Below are 20,097 nucleotides of genomic sequence, written 5' to 3' on the forward strand. Positions count from 1 at the left end.
ATTTGTCAGCACACGATAGGCTATACATAGCAGCCAGTATCATTGGTGGAGGAAGAACCAGGGAAACCCCCGGAAAGAACCACTGGCAAGCTTTCTCACACACCCACATTGGCTGAATGCGAGACCCGAACCAGCGCAGACAGGTGAGATGGTAGTGATCCATAATGGAGAGTGCTTTAGACCACTCAGCCACTCAGGGCCCCGGAAATCTCAGACTGCCAACAAATAAAATTTCAATGCAAACTCGGGAACACAATTCTCCTTAATGAACCATGCATGTGAAATAATGCCTTTTTATTCACCAAGTACTCATTTGCCTTGATTATTTTGCTGTCTGATCATATCTGTGAACAAACAGACTAATTTAAGGTAGTTTAATTATAATTCTTACATAAAAATGTTCAGTACAGTATTCAACTGGTCACTTTACATAGGCTGACCAGACACACAACCATGACCACTAGCCTTTACACATGTAGAATGTGCATGCCTTTCTACATTTCTTTTTTCCATGACTTTATTTGATTTGATAAATAAAACATGATTAACATGATAATGCAAAGCAGGTCTGCCTTTAATTGAGTGTGAAAACTTCCACAAGCTAGAGACCTAAACATGACCAAAAATTGGTTAGGTTCAAAATGAATGATCACACATAACCCAAATTAAAAAACAGAACACACACACACATTTCACTAGGACAAACTTATTTAATTTGTATTTATTTATTAAGGGGCTTTCAGTAAATAGTCACAATGAAAAATTTCTTTGATCAAAATTTCATCCAATATTGTTATTTACAGTGTACAGAGAAAGTGGCACGGAAAGCAAATTTAGCAAAACATATAACTGCATACTAAAAGATGCAAATTACATGACCTTGATATATCAATTTCCAGTTACTAACCACCCTATTCAAAGATAAAACAAGCAATATATCACAGTCTCATTTACTAATTTTGATCATGCTTTTCTTCAATTCTGATAACCAGAAACCAAGAGCTTCATCATATTTACTAGTTCAAAAAAATGAGATCCATGCAATACTCCATTTTATAAGCAGGGTCACAAATTGTCCAGAGTTATTGAGGGAGTGGTTACTGGGGTCATGCAAACCTTAACTTACCTAACCTTTGGGACCTTAAGCTGAGTAAACTCATCATGCACGGCACTTATGATACATGGGTTATGCTTGTGAAAAGTAAAGACAAGGTATCAGGAACATGTTTCTAAATTGATCAAATTGCTGTTTAACTGATACTCTATAGAAGTAGGTTATTTAGTCCCAAAGCAACTTAAGTAAAATATTTTGCCCACATACAAACTACAGTAGTTGACTCGGGCTAATTAAATGGTAGGATTCTAACCTGTAGCCTTTTGACTTCAAGTAATGCAAGCTAACCACTGAGCTACTGCTGTTTTTTCATTTAGAACTATTTCCAAGTACCTTGGTTTTGCCTGTTTCAGCTGTTGGTATATTGCCCCTGTCTATAATCAGCTGACAGGTTTCTGGTGTTGCTGGAACATTTGCCACCAATGGGAAAGCTAGGAACTTGTACCTAGAAATATGATGGGTTTCATTAAATTCCAAAAATATTTTCATTTTATTGCAAGCTTAACTGCCCAGTAAGAAAATGAAAACTTAATAATTAAACTTCATCAAAAAAAAATTAATTTTACTTCTCTAAAATTTTTCAATTCCATTTTCTTTAAAATACCAGACATTCAAAAGTCTTGGTTTAATGTTTTCAACACGTTTAAAGTTGAGACTAAGTTACATCATTCCTGCATGATTGTATTTTTATGTAGTTAATTGTAAATGAGCCAACTGAACAGCATACAATTTTAAGATCACATATTAGAAACTGGAGCAATTTTTTTCCTCATAATGTAAAACTTGTACGATTTCATATTAATAACTTAATTAAAGTTTGCCTCACTGCTATTAATCCATGTTGTTGTTGTTTTATATTACCGCATTCACCCACTTAAATCAATGCAGACAGACAAAATGTCAAACGAACCTGTCAAGGAAAACTTGGAATGGCAGTCGTGTGGTGAATCCCATTCTCCGAATTCGAGTTGTCTCCAGCACACCTGTATATTTAAGCTGCCGCATTACCATGGTTGAGTCAAAGCCATTTGGTGCTTTGTAAGAATTTGGTCTCAAACACCTACAAGTTGACAAAAACAAACATGCATAAAGGACAAAAAACAATTAGATAGGCAATTTATGATGTGTTAAATAATATTTTATGCAAGATGCAGAGATGACAATCATGCCAATTTCATTTTTACTGCTACTTTTTATCTCATATTATGCCATTATTAATGCTTATGCTAGATTCCGATTATGAAGTCAATACCATAACAGTTTAATAATAAGGTGAACAGCGGCTTAATCAACAATAGATCTAAATCACAGAAAAGCTTGTACTGTCTCATTTTAATTCTTAGGTGAATGTGTACCTAAGCACATGTTTCACAAAAATAATGGATCAATAACATTTCATGTCAGCACAGTTCCCCAATCTGCCCAAGAAAGTTCAGTAAAGACAATAAATTGAAAGCAGTTAGTTTTATACTGCACTGAATAAATGAATCTAAATATAATTTTCAAGACATCAACACTGGATGAATAACATCTCTTTGCAGTCTTTTCACATGGTGGGAAAGACAGATGAAGGAGTCGATGGACTTCATGTTCATTGGGGGGAAAGACGACTGTAGGAAGCATATTTCAACCAAAATCACTCTAGGTCAGAATGATTTAAAGCTTACAATAAATTTTTACATTATAATTTGAAGCATTCTTACTTTTATGTAAGATTTAATTCTTTTAAGATGGCATTCCTGTTTCATATTGGTATGGGGTGGTGTGGTGTACAGACTTATATTTATCTAAAGAATGAGCTGAGGTGCTTGCAATTGATGACATATTTTTTCTTCAAAGAGTTTTACATAAATTATCATTGATTTGAAATTTAGCTGGAATCAAAAAACCAAAACCAAGCATGTCAAATTGAGTTACTTGGGTAGAGAGGGCTCCAAGACCAACCATGTCAAGTTGAGTTACTTGGGTTGAGAGGGCTCCAAGATATAAAAAGAGAAATTGAATTACTTGGGTGAGAGGGCTCCAAAACCAACCAGGTCAAATTGAGTTACTTGGGCTGAGAGGCCTCCAAGAGCAACCATATCAAACTGAGTTACTTGGGTTGAGAGGGATCCAAGACCTAAAAAGACACTGAATTACTTGCATAGAGGGCTCTAAAACCTACCAGGTCAAATTGAATTTCTTGGGTGAGAGAGCTCCTAAACAAACCAGGTCAAAGTGAGTTACTTGGGCAGAAAGGACTCCAAAAAACAAACAGATCAAACTGAGTTACCTGGGCTGAGAGGGTTCCAAGACATACAAAGTCAAAATGAATTACTTGGTTGAGAGGGCTCTAAGACCAACCATGTCAAATTGAGTTACAATGGATGAGAGGGCTCCAAGTAGATACAAACTAGAAAAAGTAGAGTCAACTCCCACATCAAACCCAAGGCTTGTATTAATGAAGAATGGAGTCAGCTCTAACATCAAACCCAAGGCTTGTATTAGTGAGGACAGGAGTCAAGTGCCACATCAAACCCAAGGCTTTTATTACTGAGGAAATGAATCAACTCCCACATTAAACACAATGCTTGTATTATGGAGGAAAGGAGTCAACTCCCATATCAAACCCAAGGCTTGTATTAGTGAGGAAAAGAGTCAACTCCAACATAAAACCCAAGGCTTGTATTAGTGAGGAAATGAGTCAACTCCCACATCAAACCCAAGGCTTGTATTAATGAGGAAGGGAGTCAAATTCCACATCAAACCCAAGGCTTGTATATACACCAACTACTAACAAAAAACTACATATATACACCAACTACTAACAAAAAACTATATATATATACACTAATTACTAACACAAAACTATGTATATACACTAATTACTAACAAAAAACTATGTATATACACTAATTACTAACAAAACACTATATATATATACACTAATTACTAACAAAACACTAATTACTACAGAGTAAGTTCGCAGTTCACTGACTTTCAAACAAAAGCAGAAAATGGGTGTCAGGTCAATCAAAGTTTGCTGGTAGACAGACTTGTTTGTCAGGTCAATCAAAGTTTGCTGGTAGACAGACTTGTTTGTCAGGTCAATCAAAGTTTGCTGGTAGACAGACTTGTTTGTCAGGTCAATCAAAGTTTGCTGGTAGACAGACTTGTTTGTCAGGTAAATAATCCTTAACTTGTTAAATTAAACAAAACCAACATTCTGAAAGTCATCAACAATCAAGTCTGATCTTTCTAACAGTTGTGGGATGCGGGAGGTCGTGGGTTCGATCCCCAGTCAAGTCATACAAAAGACTTACAAACATGGTATAACAGATGCCTCGCTTGGCACTCAGCATTAAGAGGTTAGTGTTAGGACTTATCAGCCTGGTGTGAGGATAATGTGACTGGGTGGGGCATCATGCTACATGACTGAGGCATGATGCCCCACTGCTAGACATCACTATAAACTGTCACACTGCAGACATCGAGACAATATGACTGAAAAATTGTTAAAGCTAAGATAAAAATCCAAATCACACACACACACACACACACACTCAAACATTTGTGTGCAAGCCAAAATCATTCCAATTGACTTGATTGATGAAATGTTAAGTATTGTCTACTGCTTGAAGTTAGTTTGTACATGAGACAGGCACAAGCAAAGGAGTGATTCCATTGTTTTTCTATTTACTTGGCATATTTGCACTCTGACAGGCTCTGAAAAATATATCAAATGTTGACTGCCTTCTTAAACTGCATTTAGCATAGGGAAACTGTTCATGTGTTTGGTTTACATGGAATGATGACAGTGAGCTGATGGGGATCTATAAGGTGAATTTTACCACTCTTTAACCACTGTGTTAATTTCATGTTCATCAGAAAGTAATTCATAGTGCAATTTTATGGACAGTGTTTTAAGACAGAGATCATGTACATGTACAATAGCTTTGTGTCATCCATGTAGGTTCACGCTGATGTTGTATGTAAGACTGATCTTGACAGGTGTTTAATCTGTGCTCCAACAGGTGATAGTTTTTATTTAACTTTGTACTTGATGCAAGTGCCTTTGGATGCTCTACTGCATTCTCATGGAAGCACCTTTGGATGCCACTACCCTTATCTCATGGGAGCGAGTTTTTATGCCTCTCGTCCATTTTCATGGAAGTGCCTTTTGATGCCTGCTGTAAACATCAGCCATTTTGAACTGGTTTTTATAGCGCCACCTTTGGGGAAAACCCCCTATTAGATACTACATTCATCGATGTGAATGAACATTAAGTCAGATGACATGGTCACTACTGAAGCTCTAGTCGTAATCAGCTATTTAAAGTAACTTAGTTGTATTCTCCCCTCTCCAAAATGGAGGCAGCAGACTCTGCTCATTACTTTCTTGAATTTGCACGATTAAAATCACTACCATGAAAGCTTCAATAACTTAGGAAAAGGCTCTGATATTGATGTATGCAACAATTAGTTTTTATAAATTATCAAATTCAGATGACTTAGTGATGCAGACATAGACAAAGAACTTGTAAATTTCAAGTATGAGAAATGGTAGCTATGGTTGGTCAGATGGGGTCAGAGGCTTGATGGTGAATGAGTTCTCTCAAGATTTTAAAGCACATAAAAAGTTCTTCATTGAAAAAAGTGATACAGCTATAACAATTGGACTTTATTCTTAAATCTTTATATACATGTTAGTTGTGTACCAAAAATGTCTAAAATTGATGTTAAATGTAACATATACTAAATTTCTTAACAATTAACATACAGGCCTATGTGTATGGGGTCAAATATGTAACAGGTGTTCTATTTATAGTGCACTGCACTGTGTAACTTTGGTACATGTGTATTAACTACATAAAAAGCCACACATTTCATGAGGTAAACAGTTAATCAATGAAATGATTGCTATTTGCATATATGCCAACCACAGGGAGGTATAAGTGTAATCTCTGTTATCACAAATGGCAAAAAAGCACAACCTGAGCATAACAAGAGCTATCTATATCTTACTAGTACAAATATTAGTAACCCTAGTTCATTTAGCCCACAACATCATATCTAATATATCGCATGCCATAATTACAGTACAGTGCATGAAAAATGTACATTTATATTTACTAGCAACCTGGATCTGCAGGCAAAATCGGTGAAATCCATGTGGATTAGGACCAGAATACAAACACAAAATATACTAAAACATTATTTTTATTCAACACTCACTTTAACTAGTCTACATGTCTATTTTTTGCGAATGACCATGTAGTGAACAAATTCTGCAAATGACATGATGGAGTTCTCAATCAGACTGCGGTATTGCATTATGTTATAGTTTTCATTACAAATTTGCAAAGCAGTGTTGATTGGACATGTTTTGAAGTTTAAAAATACCCATCTGCTCAATCAATTATCAGTCACAAGTCAGACCATGAAACCTTTTTCACTTAATATCTGGTGCCATTTTCTTTAAATTACATACTGGTCTGCTAAATAACTTGAATATCTATATAATTAATGTGCAAAGCATAGTTTCAAATTAAAGAAACCAGTCTGTTTTCTGGGAAATGGGTTACTTACAGTTGCTATAAGCAAATATAGGAAAGTACATTAAGATATGGACAAATTAGCTCCTGTGCTATTCTTATGCAGCAGTCTTTCTTTCTGGAATATTCTCAAATATTTCTGCTAAACTGAATTAAAGAGATGATAATACAAATGACAGACACAACTTTGTATTGGTTAAAATTTATTTTACTTTTTAATGTACCAGAAAAGCATAATCCATATATAGGCAAGAATAAAAAATAATTCAGTGAAAAACAAAAATTGTAATTATTAAGCAAAAGTGGAATGGCTGGCATCTATGCATTTGTTGCTGTTAATTCATTAAATTAAATACTTACAAAAATGCAAACTGTAACAGGAAAAACCACAAACTTATGAGCAAACTAAAACGTCTTATTTTACAACCCACAAAAATAACTGATACTACACTAATTAGACTGTTGTTGTTGTGGGGTTTAATGCCATTTTTCAGCACAGAATAGGCTCTGCATGGCAGCCAGTATTAAAGGTGGAGGAAGAACCCGGGAAAGCCACGGGAAGAACCACCAACCCATGAGAAGCTACTGGCAAGTTTTCTCACATACCCACATTGGCCGAATCCTAGACTTGAACCCATGTAGACAGAGGTGAGATGGCAGTGATCTGTAACGTAGAGGGCTTTAGACCACTCAGCCACTTGGGGCCCCCTAATTTGACTGACAGATGGATCTATGGACAGACCAAGAACAGGAACACTATGCATGCCATTTCCACAGCTGTAGCAAAGCATATAATGCAACAGTAATATGCTGATGATTTTTCTGTATAAGGATTATGTATGGTATATTTTTCTGAATAAGGATTACGTATGGAATATTTTTCTGTATAATGATAGTGTATGGAATCATTTTCTGTATAATGTTAGTGTATGGAATATTTCTGTATAATGATAGTGTATGGAATCATTTTCTGTATAATGTTAGTGTATGGAATATTTCTGTATAATGATAGTGTATGGAATCATTTTCTGTATAATGTTAGTGTATGGAATATTTCTGTATAATGATAGTGTATGGAATCTTTTTCTGTATAATATTAGTGTATGGAATATTTCTGTATAGTGATAGTGTATGGAATTTTTTGTGTATAATGTTAGTGTATGGAATATTTATGTATAATGATAGTGTATGGAATATTTTTCTGTATAATGTTAGTGTATGGAATATTTCTGTATAATGATAGTGCGTGTAATATTTTTTTCTATATATTACAGTGTATGGAATATTTATTTATACAATGTTAGTGTATGGAATATTTCTCTGCATAATGATAGTGTGTTAAAAATTTCTCTGTATAAAGACAGTGTGTGGAAAATCACAGCAAATTACAATAGTATTTAGACAATCATGGTTAAAATAACTTTATTACTACACCTACCTTACAAAATTCGGTTCTGCTTTGGATAACATGTCTACCAAATATTGCAGGGAATTCTGGAAGTGTATAAATGAATTGAAACAGTAACAAATTCCTGGACCATAAGCATGTCCTGTGGCATCCATTTCATCAGTAATGGTAGAAAATTAATACAATTGATAAATCAATTAACATGTTACATTTTTAATGAAAATCTACTGATCATGACAGTCAGATAATGTCACTCTCACCTTCATATACCCTCTACTTCATATGCTCTCTACTTCATATGCCCTCTACTTCATAGTAATTTGTTTATAATGTAGATTATGAATGTGACTTAAGCATGAATACTTTGAGATTTTGGAATTCTCGTGTCAAATGAATGCATGGGTGTTTTATTATTACATTTTTAATGAAAATCTACTGATTATGACAGTCAGATAATGTCACTCTCACCTTCATATGCCTTCTACTTCATATGCTCTCTACTTCATATGCCCTCTACTTCATGTGCCCTCTACTTCATGTACCCTCTACTTCATATGCTCTCTACTTCATATGCCCTCTACTTCATATGCTCTCTACTTCATATGCCCTCTACTTCATGTACCCTCTACTTTATATGCCCTCTACTTCATATGCCCTCTACTTCATATGCTCTCTACTTCATATGTTCTCTGCTTCATATGCCCTCTACTTCATATGCCCTCTACTTCATATGCTCTCTACTTCATATGCCCTCTACTTCATGTACCCTCTACTTCATATGCCCTCTATTTCATATGCCCTCTACTTCATATGCTCTCTACTTCATATGTTCTCTGCTTCCTATGCCCTCTACTTCATATGCCCTCTACTTCATATGCTCTCTACTTTATGTGATCTCTACTTCATATGCTCTCTACTTCATGTGCCCTCTACTTCATATGCCCTCTACTTTATGTGATCTCTACTTCATATGCCCTCTACTTCATATGCTCTCTACTTTATGTGATCTCTACTTCATATGCTCTCTACTTCATATGCTCTCTACTTTATGTGATCTCTACTTCATATGCTCTCTACTTTATGTGATCTCTACTTCATATGCTCTCTATGTCATATGCTCTCTACTTTATGTGATCTCTACTTCATATGCTCTCTACTTCATATGCCCTATACTTCATGTACCCTCTACTTCATATGCTCTCTACTTCATATGCTCTCTACTTTATGTGATCTCTACTTCATATGCTCTCTACTTCATATGCCCTCTACTTCATGTGCCCTCTGCTTCATGTGCTCTCTACTTCATATGCCCTCTACTTCATATGCTCTCTACTTTATGTGCTCTCTACTTCATATTCTCTCTACTTCATATGCTCTCTACTTTATGTGATCTCTACTTCATATGCTGTCTACTTCATATGCCCTCTACTTCATGTACCCCCTACTTCATATGCTCTCTATTTCATATGCTCTCTACTTTATGTGATCTCTACTTCATATGCTCTCTACTTCATATGCCCTCTACTTCATGTACCCTCTACTTCATATGCTCTCTACTTCATATGCTCTCTACTTTATGTGATCTCTACTTCATATGCTCTCTACTTCATATGTTCTCTACTTCATATGCCCTCTACTTCATATGCTCTCTACTTTATGTGCTCTCTACTTTATGTGCTCTCTACTTTATGTGCTCTCTACTTCATATGCTCTCTACTTCATATGCTCTCTACTTTATGTGATCTCTACTTCATATGCTCTCTACTTTATGTGATCTCTACTTCATATGCTCTCTACTTCATATGCTCTCTACTTTATGTGATCTCTACTTCATATGCTCTCTACTTCATATGCCCTCTACTTCATGTACCCTCTACTTCATATGCTCTCTACTTCATATGCTCTCTACTTTATGTGATCTCTACTTCATATGCTCTCTACTTCATATGCCCTCTACTTCATGTGCCCTCCACTTCATATGCTCTCTACTTCATATGCCCTCTACTTCATATGCCCTCTACTTCATATGCTCTTTACTTTATGTGCTCTCTACTTCATATGCTCTCTACTTCATATGTTCTCTGCTTCATATACCCTCTACTTTATATGCTCTCTACTTCGTACACCCTCTACTTCATATGTTCTCTGCTTCCTATGCCCTCTACTTCATATGCTCTCTACTTCATATACCCTCTACTTTATATGCTCTCTACTTCATATACCCTCTACTTCATATGCCCTCTACTTCACACTAAAATGAGTTAATACAACACAGACAAACAATTACTCACCCTAAAATGAGCACAGGCAGTGTTAGGATTTGCTGTCACTCCAATATCAACAACCTCCTGGGATTTCATCCTGTGTAAAGATGCACACATATACATATCTGACCGTAACAAGTTTTGCTGCATATTGATTTACATGACTATAAAATGATTTGCTGCACTGATCCAGTTCCTGCTGATTTAATACTGTATAAGTTCATTTACAAGTCAAATCCAACTGCAAAGACTGAGAGTTACCATCACATAATGCACCAGCAGATCTGGGTCCATAAAGATTGTTATGAATAATCATAAAATAAAAAACAAACAACCCTGATCTGCTGTAGCATTGTGTGATGGCTGATGAAAGTTTTGTTGTTTGCAATTGGACTCCATTTACGCATGAGTATAGCTGCAAGCTTCTTTGAAAATAAGATTGGTATCAGTTTTCACATTTTAGATGTTGGTACAAAACACCTCACTTTGCAAAACAGCTGAGTCTATTGTTTTTACAAAGCATATACTAAAAGCGATTAACAAATCAAGCCTTATTACCTGATCTGATGATTGTAATTTTTCCTATGTGTTTTCCTACATTTTTGCAATTAACAGGCAATGAACATGGCATATTTATAATCTGTGTGCATAGTATGGGAAAGCATAAATTAGAAGACTTGAGAGTGATAACGGTGACTTTACTGATTTAATTCTGCTCGATAATCAATATCAGTGCCAGCAATGTGAATATTTGCATTGATCACATGGCAATACATTTATGCTCTAAAAATCTTTTGATTCAAGACTGTTAATATGCTTCAGAATTTCTTTTGGTAACTTATTCTACATAATTATAAATCACTGTGCCACTGCATCACAACATTATCAACATTTTCAATAGTATAACAGGGATTCAAGTAAAACAATTTGTCATATCTAACCAATCAGAAAGCACTAGTTATCATATATATGACAAATCAGAAAGAAGAATCCACAGATGTGTTATAAAATCCCTGAAGTGCTGGCATCTTCAAGTGCTAGCAAAATTAGTTATTTCTGAGACAACTCTAAAGTCACAAACGTAAGTAACAGAAAAGAAGCACAATTAAAAAGTTTTTAAAAGTTAAAAAACAAATTATTAAAGAGATAATTGAAAAATGTGAAAGCAATTTACAGTATAATTAAGTGAATCCAAATGAGTCCTTATATAGGTCTATGAGAGTCCTAAACAAATGAAAGTCCCTTATAATTTTCAATACTGGGAATGTACTGGTCCTCCAAGAACCGTGACTTTGTCATGATGGCGCTGTCCAGAATTCTTTCAAATAATTTAAAACAGTTCCAGAATAATATTATAGTCCAAATAATGAGCAGTTTCTATTTCCACTGAACAGTCCAAAAAAATGATTTTCTTCTTGAAAAACATCTAAGTACAACATAAATTACGTCCACAGACTCACAACAGGATCAAAATCAGTGTGAATGATTCCAAAAAATTGGAATGCAACTGGGTGCTAATTGTATCCTTATATACATCGTATATTGTGACTTTACTTCACAACAGACCCACTGTGACAGCATACACTATTGATTTTTGACAAACTAAGCATAGTCACGTGACCTCATGCAACTAATGGGAAACCACAGAATTATTGTCAAAACTTCCATACCCCATCAGTCACTGAGAAACTACACAATAAATGCTATTTTAAGCCTTATTATTAAGACTATCATTACTGTCAACACATATATAAGCATCTATTTATAGATCCTATGCAATTTGTGTTCTAAACAGGTTCAAATCACCTATACAATTTATAACATAAAATATTATAGATAGTTACAACCATGAAAAAATATATGAAAATTAAATAAAATCATGTACCAGAAGTTACAGCTGGACTGTGCAGCTGTAAATACTTTGATTATTATATTATTATCATAATATCACTTATCATCTCAAGGCTCTAATTATTACACTTATTATGTCAATGCCATGATGTCACTTGCAACCTCAAGGTTCTAATTTTTTATTACATTTATTATGCCAATCTCAGCATGTCACTTGCAACCTCAAAGCTCTAATTATTAGTTATTATGCCAATGTCACTTGCAACCTCGAGGTTCTAATTTTTTATTACATTTATTATGCCAATCTCAGCATGTCACTTGCAACCTCAAAGCTCTAATTATTAGTTATTATGCCAATGTCACTTGCAACCTCAAGGTTCTAATTTTTTATTACATTTATTATGCCAATCTCAGCATGTCACTTGCAACCTCAAAGCTCTAATTATTAGTTATTCTGCCAATGTCACTTGCAACCTCAAGGTTCTAATTTTTTATTACATTTATTATGCCAATCTCAGCATGTCACTTGCAACCTCAAAGCTCTAATTATTAGTTATTCTGCCAATGTCACTTGCAACCTCAAGGTTCTAATTTTTTATTACATTTATTATGCCAATCTCAGCATGTCACTTGCAACCTCAAAGCTCTAATTATTAGTTATTATGCCAATGTCACTTGCAACCTCAAGATTCTAATTATTTATTACATTTATTATGCCAATCTCAGCATGTCACTAGCAACCTCAAAGCTCTAATTAATTATTACATTTATTATGCCAATCTCAGCATGTCACTAGCAACCTCAAAGCTCTAATTAATCATTACATTTATTATGCCAATGTCATGATGTCACTTGCAACCTCAATGCTATATTTATTTTATTTTGCCAGTGTCATGATGCCACTTGCAACCACTATGTTCTAATTACTAGATTTTTATGCATCTCATATTTCACTTGTTATTGCAGTACTCTAATTTTACATTTTTAATTATTATGCAAGTGTCATGATGTTGCATATTACTTCAGTGCTCTGTTTATTACATTACTATGATAATGTCATGATGTCACTAATTAGCTCAGTATTGATGATTACATTATGATAGTATTATGCCAGTTATTACCTCTGAGCTCTGTTTATTACATTATGATAGTATTATGCCAGTTATTACCTCTGAGCTCTGTTTATTACATTATGATAGTATTATGCCAGTTATTACCTCTGAGCTCTGTTTATTACATTATGATAGTATTATGCCAGTTATTACCTCTGAGCTCTGTTTATTACATTATGATAGTATTATGCCAGTTATTACCTCTGAGCTCTGTTTATTACATTATTATGATGGTGTCATGATGTCACTCATTACCACAATACTCCAATCATTATATAGTTGAATTAATGAAATTTTACTCAAATGATTATTTTGTCTTACTTTTGTTTTAGTTTCCTGCCAGCCTGGCGAGACAGACTATCCCCGGGGTCAAACTGCCTCTTAGGTGGGTCCTGCCACTGGGGATGTGTGTACTGGGAATGCCTATTTCCACTGCCAAAAACATACCAAACCGCAAAAATTAATTTATCAAATAGTAAATCATTCAATAAAAATTACAATATGAATGAACAAGAATGAATAAATGCCAAAATAATTGAAAGATAAAATAAATGAATGAATAAAAGAATAAATACAAAAATAACAATCAAATCATGTTTTGAATAATGCATAAACCTGTCAGTCAATCAACAAATACGTAATAAAACCAGTCAGTCAATCAATAAATACATAATACAACCTGTCAGTCAATCAATAAATACATAATAAAACCAGTCAGTCAATCAACAAATACATAATAAAACCAGTCAGTCAATCAACAAATACATAATAAAACCAGCCAGTCAATCAAGAAATACATAATAAAACCAGCCAGTCAATCAATAAATATATAGAAAAGGTCAATCAAAAAATAAATACATAATAAAACCAATCAACAAACAGACAATAAAACCAGTCAGTCAAGTAATAAATACATAATACAACGAGTCAATCAATCAATAAATACATAATAAAAGCAGTTAGTTGATCAGTTAATATATAACATAATATAACCATCAGTGAAGCAAATTATAAATGAAAATCTTTTGAGATTCCTAATTTAGAAATGTATTTCGTCATGTTCTCTGAATTGTGCTATTATATTTTAGACTAAAAACAAATGCACACAATGTCAAATGTACCTATTCATCTGCCTGCCATATACATCTGCCTGCCATATTCATTGCAAACCAACAATTGAATAATAGCTCTTTAAAAAGTTCAATCATTAACAATACAGCAACATAATATATTGCTTACTGCAGTCTGTGTGCAAACTGAATATATATACACAAGATATATACAAAACAATTACCATCTTTCTATGGATGAATCTACATGAAAGACATACAAAACAATTTACCATCTTTCTATGGATGAATCTACATGAAAGACATACACAAAACAATTTACCATCTTTCTATGGATGAGTCTACATGAAAGACATACATAAAACAATTTACCATATTTCTATGGATAGATCTACATGAAAGACATACACAAAACAATTTACCATCTTTCTATGGCTAGATCTGCATGCAAAGACACAGACACACCGATTTGCCATCTTTCCATGAATACATCAATGTGCAATCGATACATAAAACAATGTAGAGTCTTTCTGTAGAAACATCTACATGTAAGATTTACACAAAACAATTCGCCATCTTTACAAAGCTATGTCTACATACAAGACACATACAAAATAATTTATTATTTTTCATGTATGCATCTATAAGCAAGACATACAACAAAACAATTTACCGTCTTTCCAAAGATCCTGTGTCTGAGATTTTTGACAAGAAAAGTTCGTTGATGAGTTCATTACGGCTGTTCTCCATCAGGCTCTGCATGTTACTACTCAATGTGTCACGATTCTTTTCTAGGAATCCAACGGCTGAATACACAACCTACAACAACTGAAAGAATTTAGTCCAAAACTTTCTTCAGCTGAACTCTGCTGAGACAACAAGGAAGAGATGGACAGTATCAAAAGTTTAATTGCATGTTGAATCATTCTTCTCCACGATTCCATCAGGTTAACTGTATTACCGACACAAATCATAAAATATGGTAACACTATATCACATACAAAATTGTATTATTAGTGCCCTGGCTAATCAGTGTCGAAATGTAACAATTCTTCAGTTAAGAACTAGCAGCACATTGATATTTTCTGTGATATAATATTGAATGTATGCAATATTACTGAAATATCCCAATAAATACCACATAATGAATGTGACAATACACTGATATGGTAGTACCCAAAGATAATGCATCATAATAAACAAAGTAAAATTGAGAAAGAAAAAGATTTAAGAACTTCATGTTACAGACTGGTTTCCCTTCAAAGCGAATGAACTGCCAGTCTTAGTAACAAAATTCTGAATCATTTTTAGTCATAGTTATATAAAATGATAAATTAATCAGTGCTTAACATATATATTTGCTTTTTTATTGTCTAAATGACAAATTCAAGGATTAAAGTTAATCTGAATATGCAATGTCAAAAGAAAACAAAAGTAACTTCCAATCCAATAAAACTTTGCAAAGAGTCAGAAAGAAAACAAAACATTATGCATTAAATCCTCAGCCACCTTTAAGACTTCTATCTGGAAATATATTTGGCTTCAGGGGTTCAAGTAATTATAAAGGCATTGTACAGTCAATAACACAACCAAATATGCCAAATCTGCAAAACTGTTTTGATCCATTCCAACTCTACCACATGCTTACCACACCAGCAAAACAAATATATTAAATATAATGATGAATGGAAATAGGAGAAATATATATCATGATATGCACTGTTATCATCAATACTGTACCACAAAATGCATTGTATTACCGTCAAAGTGGATGATATATGTAGGTCCTTTTCAGATTTGAAGTAATACCATTATTATTACATATTGTGATCTTTATCGTGTTGCAAATAACACGAACTGACTTGCAACCAAGCTGGTGATACATGGTTCTACTCTTCAGGCACAAATGGGCATACTAAATATGCATGCATAGCCCTTATTTTGCGCTCACAATTTGATGGGTGTTCGTTTTAGATCACCATATTATATCTGCAATGTGTAACTCATAGTCTGGAGTCTGGTACTGATCTTTTTGCATGTGTCAATGTGGTAACTAACAGTGTTTTGACTCCTCCATCAACTTGAGATAGAAAGCATGATGCTCTGGTGGTCAGAACCTTTTGAAAAACTAGATGGTAGTAGATGACATTAGCAATGAATTGGATTTAAGTAAACAACAAAGTTGCAAGAGACTTGATTTTGAAAGTTAATATTAAATTAGATTTGTTTCATGTCTAAACATATTAAAAATACTAATATTAGAGCACTGGTAGAGGTTTTGGGAATATAATACCCAAACCCTACTACAGTCAATGACCGCTTCAATTGTATTTGACAGATGATTGTTGAGATGATTAATATCAGCTATAAAGAACACTTCATAAACTGGTACACTGACTTTTCTCAGCTGCTTTTGGGGGAGTCAGGTGGTATACCATTTTATAAGGCACACTGCATTAAGTCCAAATACACATAAAAGTCATCACTGATAGTTTCTTTGTCTTAGTTATAATAAGAGAAAGAAATGAAAATTTGCATATTCAAAAGGTTTTCATGTTACCTTTAGTAACTCTGCATATTGTTATATAGGCAAAGGTAGACAAATTAAAGGAGTGAAATTCAGACACTTCTCCTCCCCTGGCCACACTTTCAGTGATATAACAATTGCTCACAACCCCAACTGGAGTCCCCAAACCAGGAAAGAAAAGGAATCTTACTTCATATGCCGCCTTAGAATACTGAAACCAAGTGGTTTAAACCAAGAAGACTAGAAAAAGACAACCATGCACAAATAAAATTATCTTTTGCAGCCGACACATTTTCTTTTAAATAATTCTCTAAAATTGCTTAATAGCCTATAATTAGTATAACAATAAAATATCCGGGATATAATTGCGCTTACATAAATTGACATAAAATATCGTTATGGCACATCAATTTCTTGGTCAATACAACTATTTTCCAGTATCAGCAACAAGCTGAAATAAACTAGTTGAAACATAATAAAGTTAAACGGCTGAATTCCTGTAGAAACAGACATGTAATCCTGTAGAAACAGCCATGTAAAGGTTTGCAAACATAACCGTTATTTTTGTTTTATTTGTTTGTCTTGTCTATGTTTTGTATTTGCGTTTGAGAAACACTCATTATAGAGTCAAAAGTGCTCAGACTAGTTAGATACTAGTTTCGCACTGTTTGTTGTCAGTTTATTGTATTTATATAGTATAAATAGCATATCTGCAACGGTAGACAAATCAAAAGAGCTACCCACTATTAAATTCTATATACATTTCTGCAGTAGAATATTTTTCAGTCAAACTGTCTGAAGTAAATGAGCTTAAACAAGACAAAATATGAAACAATATAGAAGCAGGCCAACCATATCAAGGGAGGTAACTCTTGAGTCCAATTATGTCAACTTAGCTTTAAAATAAAAGCTTTAAAATAAATTGTGTCCTTTACATATCCGAGTGTATTCAAGGTACGAAGCCAACCAATAGAGCTCATGTATCTAAGTATTAGAAAAAGAACATGTTCTTAGTAACAACAAAGGAGAGAGTATGCACTAATAGTTTTTTATTTTGCATTCCCTCAAAGCCCAAAATATTTTTTTTAAAAACACTTGCCTCTCCAGCATAGTGTACAACTGTAAAGACTGGATCTTTATGTCTGGCTTTTTTGTAGAAATCTGACTTGGAAAACTGCTTATTAAGCTTTTCTACAAAAGTGAGGTCAGTTGTTTTGGCAAGTTTGCACTCCTCATCTAGCAATGAAAACAGTCCAACTGGTCGCTAAAAAAGAAATAAAGGGTACAACATTTAATTACTAATTTTCCAATAAAACTTTTACATTTCTCTTTAAAGAAAAAACCTTTATGAGAATGACAACCAGGTTCAAAATCAGTGCAGTGAATAATCAATGATATATTCAAAATTTATGCATGAAGAAAAGACAAACAGGAGACAATTTTAAGGCTTACTACAAGTTCAGGTAATTTTAAGTGATATAAATATAAATGAAACAAATATATTCAACATATTATTTTAAATACATTTTTAAGTTTCCATGATCAAGTCAAAGTAGAATTGATGTTTGTCCAACTTACTGGTGTTAAATCTGGCACCAACTGGTCATTCATTCCTTATATCTAAATATAAATCATGCAAACTAGATGTGCCATCATAGTCAAATTATTAAAGTTACAATAATAGTGAACTAAATGTGCCTTCCAAGTAAATTATTACACTTCAAACAATGATGCATTGGTTAAAGTTCAAACAATAGTGTACATAACAGTGAACTAAATGTAATAAGTAAAATGATTCAAGTTCAAACAATAGTTACTGAGTAGTGAATTAAAGGCACCTTCCCAGTACAATGATTACAGTTCAAACAAGTTATTGAGTAGTGAACTAAAGGCACCATCCCAGTACAATGATTACAGTTCAAACAAGTTATTGAGTAGTGAACTAAAAAGGCACCATCCCAGTACAATTAATACATTTCAAACAATAGTTACTGAGTAGTGAATTAAACGCACAATCCCAGTACAATGATTACAGTTCAAACAATAGTTACTGAGTAGTGAACTAAAGGCACCATCCCAGTACAATGATTACAGTTCAAACAATAGTTACTGAGTAGTGAACTAAAGGCACCATCCCAGTACAATGATTACAGTTCAAACAATAGTTACTGAGTAGTGAATCAATGGCACCATCCTAGTATAATGATTACAGTTCATATAATATTATTAAAGAGTTAACTACATTTACCATCCAAGTCAAATGAGTAAAGTTTAGAAAACAGTATAATGAATAATACCTGAAAAAACAGAGCCAGAAGAGCTGCATTGTTATTGAACTGGATTTTAGGTTGCTTAATTCCCTCGGCCTGACATTCCTGTAACTCCATGTTAAAGATATGCTCATTAAAGAAGTGTTGGAATTGTTCATTGGCCACATTAATGCAAAGTTGCTCAAAACTGTTTTCTGGAAAGTTTTCAAATCCAGCCATATCCAGGATTCCAATTTTCGATGTCAGCTGGGGCCTATATTCAGAAAAATAATTTTAGTCCAACTGTTAAGACATTTCTTCTCACTGTATATAACAGTATCATTAAAGACTTATTAAATAATAGTGAGGCATAATAATTTAATTAATTTACTCGCTGGTTCAATAAATGTTTTGTACAAAACATTTTGTTACTAATATGAGCAATATTCCTCAACTAAAAATAAAATGGCTGAATCATATTTAATGTACACTTTTAAATGCAAGTATTTTACAATGCACTAAACAAGAACAATCACACAAAAATAGATCATTCATTATATTTGAGAACCAAACTTTTGACCCTTATTTTACCAATATATAATTAATAATGGCTTTTAACTTTGTTACACTTTGTTTAGTGCAAACATATATATATGGGGCCCCGAGTGGCTGAGTGGTCTAAAGCAATCTCCATTACGGATCACTGCCATCTCACCGCTGTCTGCGTGGGTTCGAGTCTCAGATTCGGCTAATGTGGCTATGTGAGAAAGCTTGCCAGTAGCTTCTCGTGGGTTGGTGGTTCTTTCCGGGGTTTTCCCGGGTTCTTCCTCCGCCATTAATACTGGTGACATGGAATAGGAAAACTACTAATTGGTTAAGTTCAAGTTTTATTGATTACTGATAAGTCTTTACATGGAATAGGAAAACTACTAATTGGTTAAGTTCAAGTTTTATTGATTACTGATATG

At 33.9% G+C, this 20,097-nt stretch overlaps 1 protein-coding gene across 1 annotated transcript in view; it reads right to left on the reverse strand.

Annotated features, from left to right (window-relative positions):
- LOC149773204 (myosin-IIIb-like) overlaps positions 1–20,097 on the reverse strand; it is a 108,878-nt gene that overhangs the window by 55,762 nt on the left and 33,019 nt on the right. Inside the window, exons 12-19 of the mRNA XM_089946664.1 lie at positions 19,178–19,403; positions 17,980–18,144; positions 15,027–15,172; positions 13,605–13,715; positions 10,348–10,417; positions 8,087–8,142; positions 2,025–2,174; positions 1,448–1,559 (exon numbers count right to left, since the gene is read on the reverse strand). Of these exons, the coding sequence (XP_089802790.1) occupies positions 1,448–1,559; positions 2,025–2,174; positions 8,087–8,142; positions 10,348–10,417; positions 13,605–13,715; positions 15,027–15,172; positions 17,980–18,144; positions 19,178–19,403 (1,036 nt within the window). The remainder of the gene's footprint in view (positions 1–1,447; positions 1,560–2,024; positions 2,175–8,086; positions 8,143–10,347; positions 10,418–13,604; positions 13,716–15,026; positions 15,173–17,979; positions 18,145–19,177; positions 19,404–20,097) is intronic.

Source organism: Sinohyriopsis cumingii, unplaced genomic scaffold (assembly GCF_028554795.1).
Source record: "Sinohyriopsis cumingii isolate HCF-2022 unplaced genomic scaffold, ASM2855479v2 utg000813l, whole genome shotgun sequence".
Taxonomy (NCBI): Eukaryota; Metazoa; Mollusca; class Bivalvia; order Unionida; family Unionidae; genus Sinohyriopsis; species Sinohyriopsis cumingii.